The 15,412-nt window shown below is 41.4% G+C and overlaps 1 protein-coding gene across 1 annotated transcript; it reads right to left on the bottom strand.

The window, feature by feature from the left end:
• Window positions 1–2,168: 2,168 nt before the first annotated feature.
• Window positions 2,169–6,647, bottom strand: NANOG (Nanog homeobox). The gene is made up of 4 exons (XM_046655788.1): window positions 6,497–6,647; window positions 4,004–4,269; window positions 2,738–2,824; window positions 2,169–2,597 (listed from the first exon to the last, which is right to left on the bottom strand). Exons 1-4 carry the CDS (start codon window positions 6,645–6,647, stop codon window positions 2,169–2,171), a joined length of 933 nt encoding a protein of 310 aa, XP_046511744.1.
• Window positions 6,648–15,412: the final 8,765 nt, after the last annotated feature.

The raw sequence follows: 15,412 nt of genomic DNA, 5'->3' as shown, positions 1-15,412 counted from the left end.
AGTTAGAGCCAAGGATTTTGTAAAACTGTTCAAGTTGACAGATCTTTAACAAAAAAAGTTCTTCAATCTCTTCTAAGAATTTTTCCTTCACTTATACATTTCAAATATAAGTGAAAAAAGCCAGGTGGCAGGACCAGTGAGATTCTGTTTTTTTAGTCACACTTTAATCTGTTTGAATTATAAGACTAAAAAGTGGTGACTTAGAGAATGAGATTTCATGTGCCAGTTTAACTGCTCAATCAACACTGTTTCCATTATCTACTCAGTTCATAATATGGTGCTTGGCACAAAACTCAAAATTCATGTGCCAGTTGAAAATATCATGTTGTCCTTAGGTCTTGGCAGAAATTAATTATCCCTGACTTGCTCTTTTGTCAAATGTCTAGATAACTGGGTTGGACACTATTACAGAGCAACGTTGGAAAACTGGGGGAACCGAGGGAAATGACTAGGAAAGCTGCTTTGGTTGTTCCCTTCATCTCTGCTGCTGCTGGAGGCTGGAGGTTCCCATGGAGCAGGAAGGCAGAGTGGTGAAATGAGAGGGCTCCCCATCAGATCAACTTAGGGCAAGCTAGGATGGGGTAAGGACAGTAAAAAAAGGATTAGCATACTTCATAAGATTCCTGCTTAGCTCCTTCTAAGCTAAGAGCATAGTTTAAACTGAAAAAAAAAAAAAAATTCAAACCAGGCTTAGAATTTACTTATATATCGGTCTCTGATCCAATTTTTTAAACTGTTATAGATTCATACATTAAGATAACGCATTAAATTGTACTTTGTAGGGGCGGGCCCCGTGGCCGAGAGGTTAAGTTCTCGCACTCCGCTGCAGTGGCCCAGGGTTTCACCCAGGGTTTCACCGGTTCGGATCCTGGGCGTGGACATGGCGCCACTCATCAGGCCATGTTGAGGCGGTGTCCCAAATGCCACAACTAGAAGGACCCATAACTAAAAATATACAACTATGTACTGGGGGGCTTGGGGAGAAAAAGCAGAAAAAAAAAAAGAATTGGCAAGTTGTTAGCTCAGGTGCCAATTGTTAAAAAAGAAAAGAATTGTGCTTTGTAGTTGGCCTACAAATTTAACAGTGCGTAAAAAATAAAAGCTCGCATTTTTTTTAATGTTTAAAAATAAGCTTGTTTCAACATAGTTCTTTCTGGCAGGGTGTTTGTACAGAAGAGCAGTCACAGAACCTTTCCTATGTGTGAGTTGCAGGGTGAGATAAGTCACTTTTTCCCTCCTCCTTTAGCTCCCTTCTACACCTTCCATCATTTGCCTCTCCCCTTGGCTGTCCTTCATTTATCCTCTTTACAAACCTAAGATCTCTGCTTATCACTTCTCCGTTCCATATTTTCCAGATGTGGCACTCTTCTTTAACTGCAAATAACCATAAATTTTATCGTTTCAGTAACATTACACACACAGGGAGTAAATAGCTTTGTTCAGGTTTGGTTAATCAGTCACCCAGCATTGTATACTTGGTTACCTTTCCTTTATTCATTTCTAAGATAGCAATCTCCCTAACAGCTAAAAGATTTCAGTTAATTTCCCCCCCACCTCAAAAAATGTAATTAAGACCCATGTTTAGTCAAATTTTTACTCCTTGAGCCACTGGGTGAAATCAAGATAGAGACAACTAAAGGTAAAATGTATATTTTATTTATTTGTACTTAAACTTATAAACCAACTGGCCAAACTGGTTCTATTATTATTATCATGATGCAGCAAAAATATATAAAGCCTCTTTCTACAAGCACTAGAGTAAGAACAAATTAGGGGTTGCAGTAAAAGAGCAAAAGGGGTAGAGGAAATTAATGAAGCACTTAATAGCTTAACCCTTCACCTTAACAAGTGAGGTTTTTCAGAAGTAAAGTCTCCCAATCCCAGAAAATAGGATAATCCTTCACCACCCGTCTTTGTACTGTTACTTCCTAGAGATTAGATTCTAGACCCTAAAGACATCCAAACTAGTATTCTATCTAGTTATCTGCAGCCAGAGACACCTGTTACCATGTTGGCCACAGCAGCCGAGGCTACCGAGCCCTCTAGAATCCGTCATACTCTCCCGACTCCCCAGATTGACACAATGGGCATAATTAGAAGCAGAATATCAAGAAAAATCCTAGAAGTAATATAGCCACTGCCCAAATCGAGATTCAATGTAGCCATCTTCACATATCTTCAGGCTGTATGTTCATGGGGTAATTTGGGAATAAATCCATGATTTGCTGGGTACTAAAATACTTAGCAGTTTGCTGTGTTGCGTTATGGCTTTCCCCAGCGGTTTCCAAGGTGGCCTCCAGGTCACTGACAGGAGAATTTTGCTGGAACTGGATCTGGGGCTGCAGGAATTCCTCTCCACAGCTGTGGAACGGACTGTTCCAGGCCTGATTGTTCCAAGCCTGGTTATTCCAGGCTTGGGAGCACCAGGTCTGACTGTTCCAGGAATGGTTGCTCCAAGACTGGCTGTTCCAGGTCTGGTTGCTCCAAGCTGGGTTATTCCAGGCCTGGTGGCTCCACATTGGAACGTTCCCAGCAGTGTTCACCAGGCACCCCTGGTGGTAGGAATAGAGCCCCGGGTAGTCTGTAGTTGCTGAGCCCTTCGGAAAAAGAATGGTGGGTTAACTGAAACGGTACAAGGAAAATCAGAATTGTCTGTGGTTGGGTTGTATTCTTCAGCAATGGATAAAGCTAAAAAGTCATCCTAAGGAAAGAGCAGAAAAAATAAGTTTCCTCTTACCTGAGTGACACTGTTGCTAGTCTTCGGCCAGTTGTTTTTCTGCCACCTCTTACATTTCATTCTCTGGTTCTGGAACCAGGTCTTAACCTGCAGGAAAAAGGTGACAGGAAAGCATAAAATACTAGTAATGCGGATGTGCTAAGGATCAAACAATACAGTTAACGTTTTTTTTCCTGACAACTACCACCATCTGAAGTTCAGGAACGAGTTTGAATTTCTAGAGTCCTTTCTTAAATCTTGAACCAATATCCCATGAATGAATTTTCAAGCCCCTCAAGTCAGTTGGCTGCTTTTTGTTTAATAAACCTAACCAGTTAGAGAAGACACTGCAAATCTACGAACCAGGACTTCACATTTAAATGTCTATTCATCTCCCTTTTCCTAAGGTTTACCCATGCCATTAGTCACAGTTAAAGGTATTATATGGGGCCGGCCCCATGGCCAAGCGGTTAAGTCTACGCACTCTGCTTCGGCGGCCCAGGGTTTCACCAGTTCGAATCCTGGGTGTGGACATGGCACTGCTCAGCCGGCCATGCTGAGGTGGCGTCCCACATGCCACAACTAGAAGGACCAACAACTAAAAGTACACAACTATGTACCGGGGGGCTTTGGGGAGAAAAAGGAAAAATAAAATCTTTAAAGGTACTATATGTTTGCAATAAAAAGCCCCCTTCATATAAGCACATTTACATTTAATGTGGTGATGTTGGTCTTTTAATTCAGGAATTATGAAATATACCACTAGGACAACTATTTAGAAAACGAGATCACAGAAGGACTAGAAGAATATATATATATATTATAAAATCATGGGGTAGAGGACTTTCTAAGTATGGCACTAGTGATAGAAACCCATAAAATATTTGACTGAATAAAATGAGCAATAAATGTATGAAAAATGATTATCCTCATTAGTAATCAAATACACAGTTTTTATTTTAATGAGAACCAGTGTTGGTTAGGCATTCTCCTACCCTGGAAGATGGGATTATATTCCTCCTTTAATTAAGGAAAAATTGCAAACATTTTCACAATTTTGGTTTGTGCAATAAGGGAAAGTGGCTAATTTATGGCATAGTCCCACAATAGAGCACTTACTGAAAAAGGGTCATGAAATACATTACAAAAAGAGTCCACTTTCATATTAAATTATTTGTAGGGAGCGTGCATAAACACAGAATACCTAGAAAGATGTGAGCAATGCTCACCTGCAAATTAGCTTTATTTTTTATTTCTTATTACAACGACAAAACAAAACAGTCCTACCTGTTTGTAGCTAAGGTTCAGGATGTTGGAAAGTTCTTGCATCTGCTGGAGGCTGAGGTATTTCTGTCTCTGAAATCTGTCATTGAGGACACAGAGCTGGGTCTGAGAGAACACGGTTCTGATCTTCTGTTTCTTGCCATGGACCTTCTCTTCCTTCTTTGCCTCGCTCGTCTCTGCGGAAGCGGGCAGCGGTTTTACTCTGGGACTGGTGGATGAATCGGGGCTGTCCTGAATGAGCAGTTCCATGGAGGAAGGCAGAGGAGAGACTGTTGGGAATAAAATGACGCTTTTCTCTAAAACATTTCAAACATTAAATCACATTTACAAATTTATTGTTTTCGAAGCACTTTTAAAGTCCTCACAACGTTAGAGCTAGATAGTAAGTAACAATTCGTAAGTGACCCTGAATGCTTTGCCAACAGTTGTACCGTCCGGTAAGTGTACCACTGTCACCATTTCACATAGAATGCACATGGTTAACATCATATATTAACCTTTTGACTACCGATTTTTACTGTAAACTGATGCTCAGGAGCCCACATCCTGGCTGCTCATAAAGGTCAAAACGATCACTTGACTCCCACTTGCTGTGTTCCCTCCATAACTTTCTTTTGTAACCTTATTCATCAATCTACATGATTTTTAAAACTGATGATCAGATTCTGGGGACCCTATAAAATCAGCAGTTTATTGCCCCGTTCTAAATACCAGGACTAGCAGGAAATGTGAATTTCGATAGGCTTCCGTTTCAATCCAGACTTTACCTTTTTACTGACTCTGTGACCCCTTCTCCAAAATTATTTCTCCTTCAGAGTTTCCTCATTGATAAAACGAGATAATAGATAAAATTGTCTAGCATGGAACTTTGTGTACATTGACTGTGTAACGGAAAATTTCCTCTATTACCTAGCATTAGTAGGCACTTATGCCCTAATTTGCACTGAGGCATTCCCAGTGCTCAACTCCACGTCTACCCTAGTAGTGGAATAAATAGACAGGCTTAAAAGGCACAAATTCGAGGCGGCCCGGTGGTGTAGTGGTTAAGTTCACACGCTCCGCTTTGGCTGCCCCGGATTCACTGGATCAGATCCCTGGCAGGGACCTACACACCGCTCATCAAGCCACGCTGTGGCAAGTGTCCCACATATAAAAATGGAGGAAAATGGGCACAGATGTTAGCTCGGGGTCACTCTTCCTCAGCAAAAAGAGGACTGGCAGCGGACGTTATCTCAAGGCTAAACTTCCTCACCAAAAAAATAAATAAAATAAATAAAAGGCGCAAATCCACAATCTCGTGCTTTTTGCAAGTAGATCTAAGAAGGAAAGAAAGTCCTCAACTGATGACTGGAAGTGGGGTTTATCCTAAAAATTAACTATCTATAAAAACTTACACTTGGCTTGCTAATAAGGACATGCCCACTTGCTCACTCCCAAGATATTTCTCTTACAAACCCCACTGTATACTCAACGTTTGAGGTTATAAAAGGACATTAACACAAAGTTTAGGAAAATGGAGTAACATGAAAATCTAACCGTGAAAGATAGAACAATTATTTTACTTATCCCTTCTCCACAACTTAGCTTTACAGATGTAACCATAATATAGATAGATTTGAGCTATTATTTTATACTGTAAATGCTAAAATTGGCATTTTGGGTAAAGGTTGGCTTACCTCTTTAACAACTACTACCAAATTGATTTCCAAAAAAGTGGTAGCAGCTTCAACAGTATCCCGAGCTTCCCCCACACTCGCAGTTACCATTTGGAGGCCTAAATACTAGAGTATAGGTTTTGAAGCCAAACTGGATCTCAAATCCGAGATCTAGTCACTCTGCCAGCAGAATAAAGCTTCTGGAATTATCTGCCATAAACTGAGGTGAGCGCTTCCTTTGCATTTAGGGGGCTTGAGAATAGTAGGCACTCACAAACTCGGAGCTGCCCAATGACACCCACACATCCAAAGGGTGGGAGAGGAGCCGACTGCTACTGTTGTAGAAAGGTAAAACATTTCCACAAGGTGGAGATTCACATAATTGGCCAAGCCGTTTCTGGTACTCCTTGAATAGACAAACCAAAAAGATGATGCACCCCCCCCCCCCCGCAAGCTGTGATGTTATAACTTGTGGCTCAGCAGCAACATTTCCTATTACTGTGTGCCTGGCACCAAGATTTATACATCAGCTTACTTATCAGACACTTGTTTCCAGTGGCCGCACATGTAAACTCTCAGATATACAGTACAGTTGGACTACTGAGTCCTGTGTCCCTCGCCTCAGTCCAAAACTCCTGACACCTGGGACATAAGTGAAAGGGCATATGCCACCAGGTTACAGTTGAAAGAGAGGTATAAAGAGGATTAATAGATAATGACACCCGCTTGTATTAATGGGCTATAATTGCTCAAGAGGGAAATGGATGACCTTTACCTCCCGCTTCCTTCTTTCTCTTTCCCTTAAGGAAATTAGCCTTTCAAGGACTCAATTTTTTCTTACCAGTCTCCATGTGGGGTGTCTCAGCAGACGACATCTGCAAGGATGCGTAATTTTCTTCAGGCCCATAAATCTCAGGCACTGGTGAAGATCCCCTAGAATTGCATGCTTCAGGGCAAGGCAGGCTTTGGGCAAGATGGGGATCCACACTCATGCTGTTCAGTTGAAGGAGAGGGCAAGAATCCAAAGGGTGAGATTGTAAAAAAGGCCCAGGCTTAAGTATCCAGGCAGAAGACCTTAGAGAAATATGAAGATCGCCAAACGGAAGTTACCAAAAAGGCAGGATTTAGCGAGTCACCTCTGCAGTAATAGAAGCCATTCAGCCCAATCTCTCACTAAAGGTAAGAATTTTGGAGGCTCCAGATTTATAAGGAAGGCTCAACCATACGTAGACCCGCCCCTCCTGGCAGCCCAACGCCCACTCACACCCTTGCGAATTCTCAGTTAATCCTGTCTGCCAGTCTCACCAAGGCCATTGTAATGCAAAAGGTAGCTGCCGAATAACCCAGACTGGGTGGGGAACTAGCCAACTGGGGCTACAGAACCTGGAGACAAAATAAACCCAGCAATTGAGTACCTGTAGATTCACCATGTTTCCACCTTTTAAGATCAAAGATGCACCCCCAATTTCTGAGGCTACCTCAGGTGATTGGAATTCCCACCAGGACAATTAATTTCTTGATCTGAGACCCTTTGGGGTCTCAGTCGGGCTAATGGAGGCAGAAGCTTCCACTAGCTCCATTTTCCTCTTTGATTCACCCTAAGGTCACAATAAAAGACATATGGTATGTTGCTAAGGCATCAGTTGATGTTAAAAATAAATACTTGTTTTCAACTCCCACTTTAGTTCTTTCTTGTTTTTTAGCTTTCAGAAAGGCAGGCAAGTCTCCCCACCAGGACTGTTATCTTATTTTTAACAAAAGCCAGAGGAAAGGAGCTGCGAGCTGCGGACCTAAGGCACTTTGGTGCCCTGTAGTAATTAGAGGTTATACCATTACTATGGAAGAGTTTTAATTAGTTTTTATACACATGTTCTGGATAGACTCTTGGCTCAGCCACTTTAGTAAATCTCAGTTTCTTCATCTGTAAGTAAGGATGAAAGTAATAATTAAGGAAAATTAAGCACTAAGTACTCTTAATATTTGATGTGTCAGTGATCTACAAACAGTGGCTGTTAATAGGAATTCTATTAGGATCCCACGCCCATGACCTCCAAGTTTGAAATTACCTTTATGATGTAATTTTTATTTTAATCCAGTGAGCAACATGATAGAATGAAAGCACCCCCTTTTAGTTTTACCTGGGACATTACTAGATGTGAAATAAAGGCATTTATTGACCTGTAAATCCACCCAAGTGAAAGGAGGGAGGCAAAGAAGAACGCCCTCTAGGCAAATGACCGTCCCGTAACAGACCTGCCCAAGCGTTTGTGACGCGTTCCTTTTAGAATCAATTTTTGCCCTCCTAGCCCTCCTTCCCAAGCTCACATCTTTTTCTGGCTGTTTTTCCCCCTGGCTTGCTCTTTAATCAACTTTTCCTTCTCTAGCCTGGCGATCCTTTCATGTCCTTCAACCCCACTCCATCCCCACTCTGTCAATTTGTTTTTTTGGTATGCCTTCCAAAGGAACAGTTTTTAGAGTTGGGTTCCAGCACTAAAATATTTATGGACAAATATAACAGTTCACAGCTTTCAATTTTCTTCCCCATTCCCAAATTCAACACTCAAGAAACCTAACTTTTCTTCCCTTTTTCCAATCACCCACCCCTAAAAGTAAACCCATAGCAAATTCCAGTTATATGTTTGTGTAAGATGCAACTCTTGGCTAATCCTCCCATGCACTCTGCTACGCGGGTCTCCAGCTGGAGCTGCTGGCTTTGCTCCCATGCAAGCTGATTTTCGTTCACCAGGCAAAGATGCCAACTTGTGAGCGAAGGAGTGTTGCCGCATCCAAACAAGGGATGAAATTTTATGTAACCTTTTCTTTGTCTTCTCAGACTATCATTCTGGAAGGCAATAGAGTTTGGAATAGGAAGGTCAAGAAGAGGGTGGGTGGAAATACAGTCACACGTCGCTTAACGATGGAGGATAGCCTTGAGAAGAGCGTTGTTAGACGACTTCATCATTGTGTGAACATCATAGATTCTATTTACATGAACCTAGGTGGTATAGCCTGCTACACGCTTAGGCTATAGGGTACCAACCTTATGGAACCACTGTCACCTATACGGACCATGGTTGACCCAAATGTTCTTATGCTGCCGGTGACTAACTACATTGTTCTTTAGGCAGATAGTCCCTGTCTCATTAGAAATAAAATATAATTTCTTTAAAAACGGGAATATGAGGTGATGACTAAACTTATTTATTTAGATGAGTGTTGACTTACTGTGGTAATTATTTCGCAACATATATCTATCAAATAATTATGTTGTACACCATAAACTAGTACAATGTTATATGTCAATTGCATCTCAATCAAACTGGGGGAAAGAATAAATAAAAAAGGGGAAAACTAGACTTCCTGGTTCAGTCAAGCCCACCAAATTACCTCAGTTTGCCCACAGCTCTCTAAACTGCGGGCAGGAGAAGCTTTGTTCTTCGCTGACCAGGGGCTTGGCAGGAAAGCCTGGGACGAATTCACCCCATCCCCCAAGCCGCGTCCCATTGTATCTAGGGGAAGAGCCTCCGGAGTGAAAGACCAAAGGGCAGGGGGCTGGTGGCGGGAAGGCAGACTTACCACATTCTTGGCCCAAGGCAGCTATTTGAATAAGGTTGAGAATGCTTCCGAAGCTGTCGGAGACCTTGGGTTTGTTGGGGTGGGCTGTGTGGGTGGAGGAGGGGTGTGTTATAATGTGCTAGAATTCAGGGCCACAAATGCCGAAGTGATTCAATGAAATCCTGATTTTAGATTTTATGTTTCTCAGAGCATCACCAGAGAATGAGAAGGGGAAAAAGGCTGAACGTTACAAATGAAAAATAATTCACAGATATGATTTATTCCTCAGTTATAAATAAGAAATGCATTTTAGGGCACACAATCTTTTAAGAGACCAGGTCCTGCTACCTTTCTATCAAATTTTGCTGAATTGTCTAGGTAAGGAGGAAGTGACAATCATAATGAGTATTAATATAGTCTTCACTAACCCTCAAGTCTCAGGAATAGGATATTATACCAAACAGGTGGAATTATCAAATTTATTTCTGATTTATCATTGGCAGAATTATTGAATTTATTATTATTATTTTTTTAAGATGTTATTTTTTTCCTTTTTCTCCCCAAAGCCCCCCGGTACATAGTTGTATATTTTTACTTATGGGTCCTTCTAGTTGTGGCACGTGGGACGCCACCTCAGCATGGCTTGATGAGCGGTGCCATGTCTGTGTCATGCCATGTCCCAGGATCCGAACCAGCGAAACCCCGGGCTGCCGAAGTGGAGTGCGCAAACTCAACCACTCGGCCATGGGGCCGGCCCCATGATTTATTATTGATTTATCATTGCTTTTACTCTTCACTCCATTGTCCACTTGAGTTTGCTTGAGTATATTGAAACAGATAGGCATTCACTTGTTTTCTTTTTATTCAGTTCTCATGTAAGTTTCTGCTCCTGTTCCTCTCTTCTTTACATTGTTTCGTTCTACCTAATAAACCCATTCTATAAGTAACTGTTTCTTGTCAACATCTGTGCACACACATGTGTCGTATATTTCGTGATTTAACAAACACCTCCTGTAGTCTTCTCCATCTCAGTGTATGACAATTCCATCTTTCTGGTTGCTCAGACCAAAATCTTAAAGCCATCTTTGTTGACTATGCCGTCAACATATGTCTAGAATCCAATTGCTTTTTTCTAAAAAATTTTTTCCTCCACAGCTTTCCTTTTTCCGCTGTTTGAATGAGTTTTTGATCATCACCTGGATTTGGGCTTGGAGAACTAGCAGAGTAGTAAGAAACGGTTAATTCTTTTAAAGAACATGTATCTATTTTATTATGGCTTGTGTCACAGGAGAGCTGGGGGCTTGAAAGTGTCTGCATCCTTTGGCAAAACAGTAAATTCAGATTGGTAAGTGTGCCAACACAAGCTGCCCTCGATGTTTTCTAGGTTTCTCCAGGGCACCACCCTATCCAAGCTACCTTCTATCACGTCGATTATTCCAACAGCCTCTGGACTGGTCTCCCTGTTCACACCTTAGCTTTCCTAAAATCGAGTCTCAACCTATCGGCCAGAATGAATTTTTTTAAGACGGGTCACGCCAGGCTATTCCATTGCTCAAAATCTTCCTTTGGCTTTCTCAGTTTCAGAGTGACAAGTCAAAATACTCAAGTACATTAGCTTTCCTCTGGCCTTGTACTTCTTGTATTCTCCTCCACCCTCATGAAGCTGGCCTCCTTCCTGATCCTGGAACAAGCCAGGAAAGCTCCAGCATCAGGGCTTTTGACCTTACTTTGATTTTATCTCTGATCTGTTCTTCTCCCAGAAATCTAACCAGCTTGATCTCTCCCCTCCTTTAAATCTCTAATATTGCCTCCTCAATGATGTCTCCCCCTTCCTATCCTTCTCCACTTCATTTTTCTTCATAGTACTTATTACCATCTTGCATAATATATATTCCGTCTATATTCATCTATCTATCTATCTATCTCTATCTATCATCATCTTCTATCTCCCACTACCACTAAAATATAAGTTCTGTGAGGGCAATTATTTTAATTTTTCTCCATTTTGTTTCGCGTAGTATCCCCAGCCCTGAAAGAGTGTGGTCCATAGACCAGCGTCATCAGCATCACCTGGGAGCTTGTTAGGGACACAGATGGATGGGTTTTGCCACAGAATTCCTGAATAGGAATTTCTGGTGGAGGTGACTAGGAATGTGTGTTTAAGAAGTTCTCGGGGTGATTCTTTCCCCTGCTATTGTTTGGGAACTACCCGTCTAGAATAGTACCAGGCAAATACTAAACACATCATCATTATTTGTTAATGAAGGAATTTGTTTAAATGAGACCTAGGGCTTTGTAAGCAAATAAATAGTAGGAGCCGTTTCCTTACATTTAAACATTGTTTGCTTCAATGTGATATGTAAAATAACCCTTAAAAAACAATGCTCTTTGCCTCCAGTCCCCTAAACAGAATTCATTGACCCTGGAGCTCTTCTGAAAGAGTCCACTTGAATCTGCAACAAATCATGGATCTTGGCTCCTCTGGGAGATGGATTACTCTCAAATTGCCTATTGTAAAGACGAAACACACAACCACCAAAACTGCTGGTTTAGAGGTTACAACTGGAATTACATAGCATATTCTGTTTATTTTGCCTATTGCAGCTATAACAGCATGAACACACGTTTTCCCCCTAAAAGAACCTTCTCTTGAAAAACCAAATTTACATAGTAGACAATATGATAAACCTTATAATGCATCTATCATCCAGTTTAAGTAATTTACTCGTGGCCAATCTTGTTTCATCAATGACCTTACCATAAGCAAAAATTTTGAAGTTCAATAAAACATTCATCTAATGGGAATATATGTAAGACATCATTGACTCCTATTTCTACCATCCAAACCTTTACTCAGTCAATCAATAACTGTCCTGATAGTTTTTATTTCCTAGCACTTCTCCAGTCTGTCCCCTGGATGTTCAACACCACTCCTTTTACCCTTGTTCAGGCATCTCTTGCCCAGACTTCCACAGGCTGAACCAACAGCGCACCAAAGTGATTTACCTTAAATTCAGCTATGGTTTCCCTCTGCGTAAGTCTTCTCTAAGTAAGCTCACAGTTTGCTCTCTGCCTGCCTCTCAAGCCAGTTTCAAGCTTTGGCAAATTGCTCTACCCAAGGAATCCCTGTGTCCTGAGGGTTTTTCTCCCCTCTCCTTGCTTGGTTCGTTTTTAGTTATCTTTCAAGACACGGATCAGGTGTCACCATCTATATATAGTCTCCTTTTTCCCAGTGAATTAGGTTCCCCTCTTCTCTGCCCAACTCCTCCCACAGCAGTTGTCACTTTGCATTTTATGTACTTTTTTTCGTGTTTGGATTCTGGGCTGGAACGATACCTCCTTAAGGGACTGGTTTGTTACTATAACCAAGTGCAATACTACTCAAAGCTTAGTTCCATTTTCCGGCAACATCAGCATCACCTGGAAGCTTGTTTGAAATGCAAATTCTTGGGCTGGGTGTTACCCTAGAGCTGTTGAATAAGAATCTCTGTGAGGGGGTCCGGGAATCTGTCTTTTAAGAATCTCTGAATCTTGGTCACCCTAAGGTGAGAGGCACTGCTCTGGAATATGGTGCTTGGCAGCAGGGAAAAAATCTCAATACATATTTATTAAATTAATGAATCAGCTCCAGTGGCTAAAACATTGATATTCAGAAAATTGGAGAATTACAAGAACTCTCAAAAAAAAAAAAAAACACCCAAATTTCTCCCTTGTCATTCAGTTTTGGATTTGTCAGATCTTATGCTAACCAAAGGCTTTTAATATTTAAGGGCTAAATTATTATGTGACCAAATTCTAAAGTCTCCTAGCGAAGAGTTCAGAAGGAGAAACCATCAAACTGAATTGTCGGAGTCCTGACCCCGAGCCATGTTGATAGCAGGGCATTACTCCCTCTTCCCACCCTACCCTCAGGGGATCTTTGACCCAATGTAAAAAGAGATCTCTTTTTCACCCCTGTTAAGTCCAGCCCCCAGGGAGAGAAGGAACATCTAGGAATGTCTACCAATGTTTAGCAAATGTATAAAATTGCTCTGGAACAGTGTGATATCATTGGCCCAGAAGACAATAAGCTTCTCAGTTTCTCGGTAGGTGTTAGAGAATGAAGAAGAAGAACTTACAAAAGGAGGCGATTGTGGGAGGAGTTGAGTAAGGTGAAGCGAAGAGCTGGTGGTGTGGAGAATAAAGGGAAAAATCTAGCACCTTAGTTGTTCTAATTAGATGGTAGTGCGAGGAAATAAAGCTGTTAACCCTAGAAATACTGCATCTAAATGTTGTACTTCGACTCTTCCAGGATGCCAGAGTATTCTAATATAAACGGATTAGAGGAAGGGGCAGCAAGAGGTTCCTGCCTCCTAGGTGCAAATAAGTTTGATCGCATAAAAGAAAGCATTCCAAGCCAAGGCAAACAGCAGGATGTTGAAAAAGGAATTCGAATTTAAGGAAGCATTTGTTGAAGGTGCTAGAAAGGGTTAGAGCGAGAAGAGGCAATATGGCAAAGGTTTTTTTTTTTTTTAATTTAAATTGAGAAATAACGTACATACTGGAAGTGAGCAAGTCTCAAGTTGTTCAGCTTAATGAATTTTTACTTATGTGTACAACTCAAGTAATGACCACCCGGATCTAGACAGAAGGCATTCCCAGCACCCCAGTAGGCCAGCTTGCATTTTTCTTAAAGGCCCAGGAATCTTGAAATCAAGTTCCTTTGACCTTTGTCACATTCTTTTCTGTTTTAGACATGGAGTCAGACAGCCTCAATCTGAATCCCCTTTCCACCCACTAGTTATGTGACAAGTAGTTTCACATTTTTATGCCTCAGTTTCTTTCGTGTAACTAACTGGTAAATGAGGTAATCTGTATGAACTGATCACAAAGGTACATGGCATATTTTAAGTGCCCAATGAATGTTAGCTATTATTATTTTCTCTGTGCATGCTATATTTTGGGGAATCCATTAATTCCTTCACTTAACAAATTTCTTAATCATCTCTGAAGTGTCAGGTGCTGTGAGAAAGAAATGAATTATGCACGCTTTTTATACCAAGGTATTTTTATGGTGTAGTATGGAGAAGAAGCTGTGTAAACAAAGGAAGGCATTAAAGTGTTCCTGGAGCTGTGGTATAAATATGTGTGAGATATAACAGGAGTACAAAGGAGGGACTTCTTTCTTGGAGGGAAATGAGTTAGGAATATCACCATAAATAGATGGTACCTGAATTCAGTCTTGAAAGATGGGCAGGCAGTAGGAAAAAAGGCAGCAAGTATGAAGAAGCAGCCTGACATCTACTGGGGACTATGCATAGTTTGGTGCAGGTATGGATAGAGATGATGCTGAAACTGGTAAATAGGACCCAGAACTTACAGCTGTATGTCATACTGAAGAGTTTGGATTTTGTACTAAAGTCAGCGGAGTCAGTGGGGAACGGTGTAATCAGTCTTACAAGAACACCTAGGGGCCGGCCTGATGGCGCAGCAGTTAAGTTCGCAAGTTCCACTTCGGTCACCTGGGGTTCTCCAGTTTGGATCCCGGGTGCGGACATGGCACCGCTTGGCACGCCATGCTGTGGTGGGCGTGTCACATATGAGGTGGAGGAAGATGGGCGCGGATGTTGGCTCAGGGCCGGGCTTCCTCAGCAAAGGGAGGAGGACTGGCAGTAGTTAGCTCAGGGCTAATCTTCCTCAAAAAAAAAACGAAGAACACCTAAAGAGGATCTGAGGAAGCGGATGGAGTAGAACCCATTAAGAGACTAACGCAATAATCCAGAGCAGGGGTTGGTAAACTAGTTGGCTACCTGTTTCATATTGTCCATGAACTAAGAATGATTTTTATATTTTTAAATGGTTGGAGACAAAAATCAAAAGATTAATATTTTGTGATTTGTGAAAAGTATATGACATTCAAATTTCAGTGTCCTTAAATAAAGTTTTTTCGGAACCATAGCCACACTGTTTCAATTATGTGTTGTCTACGACTGCTTTCATGCTGCAACAGCAGAGTTTAGTAGCTGTCACAGAGACCACATAGTTTGCAAATACTAAAATATTTACTGCTTGGCCCTTTGCAGAAAAAGTTTGCTGACTCTGGACCTAAACGGAAGTGATCAGGGTCTCTACGACAGTGGGAGCCATGCAGAGGAGGCGTGGGAGTGAATGAACATGAACTACATTAATGGGTGCAATTGATAGGGCTTGCCAACTAATTTGA

The sequence above is a fragment of the Equus quagga genome, chromosome 1 (assembly GCF_021613505.1).
Source record: "Equus quagga isolate Etosha38 chromosome 1, UCLA_HA_Equagga_1.0, whole genome shotgun sequence".
NCBI classification, from domain to species: Eukaryota; Metazoa; Chordata; class Mammalia; order Perissodactyla; family Equidae; genus Equus; species Equus quagga.
Note: the sequence above shows the minus strand (reverse complement) of the source record. Positions and strands in the feature narration are given on the sequence as shown.

Coding starts and splice junctions, on each gene's coding strand:
- NANOG (XM_046655788.1), bottom strand. CDS start 6,647: ATGAGTGTGGATCCCCATCTTGCCCAAAGCCTGCCTTGCCCTGAAGCA. Junction 4,270..6,496: donor GACACCCCACATGGAGACTG/GTAAGAAAAAAT, acceptor TATTCCCAACAG/TCTCTCCTCTGCCTTCCTCC. Junction 2,598..2,737: donor CTAGCAACAGTGTCACTCAG/GTAAGAGGAAAC, acceptor CTTTTTCCGAAG/GGCTCAGCAACTACAGACTA.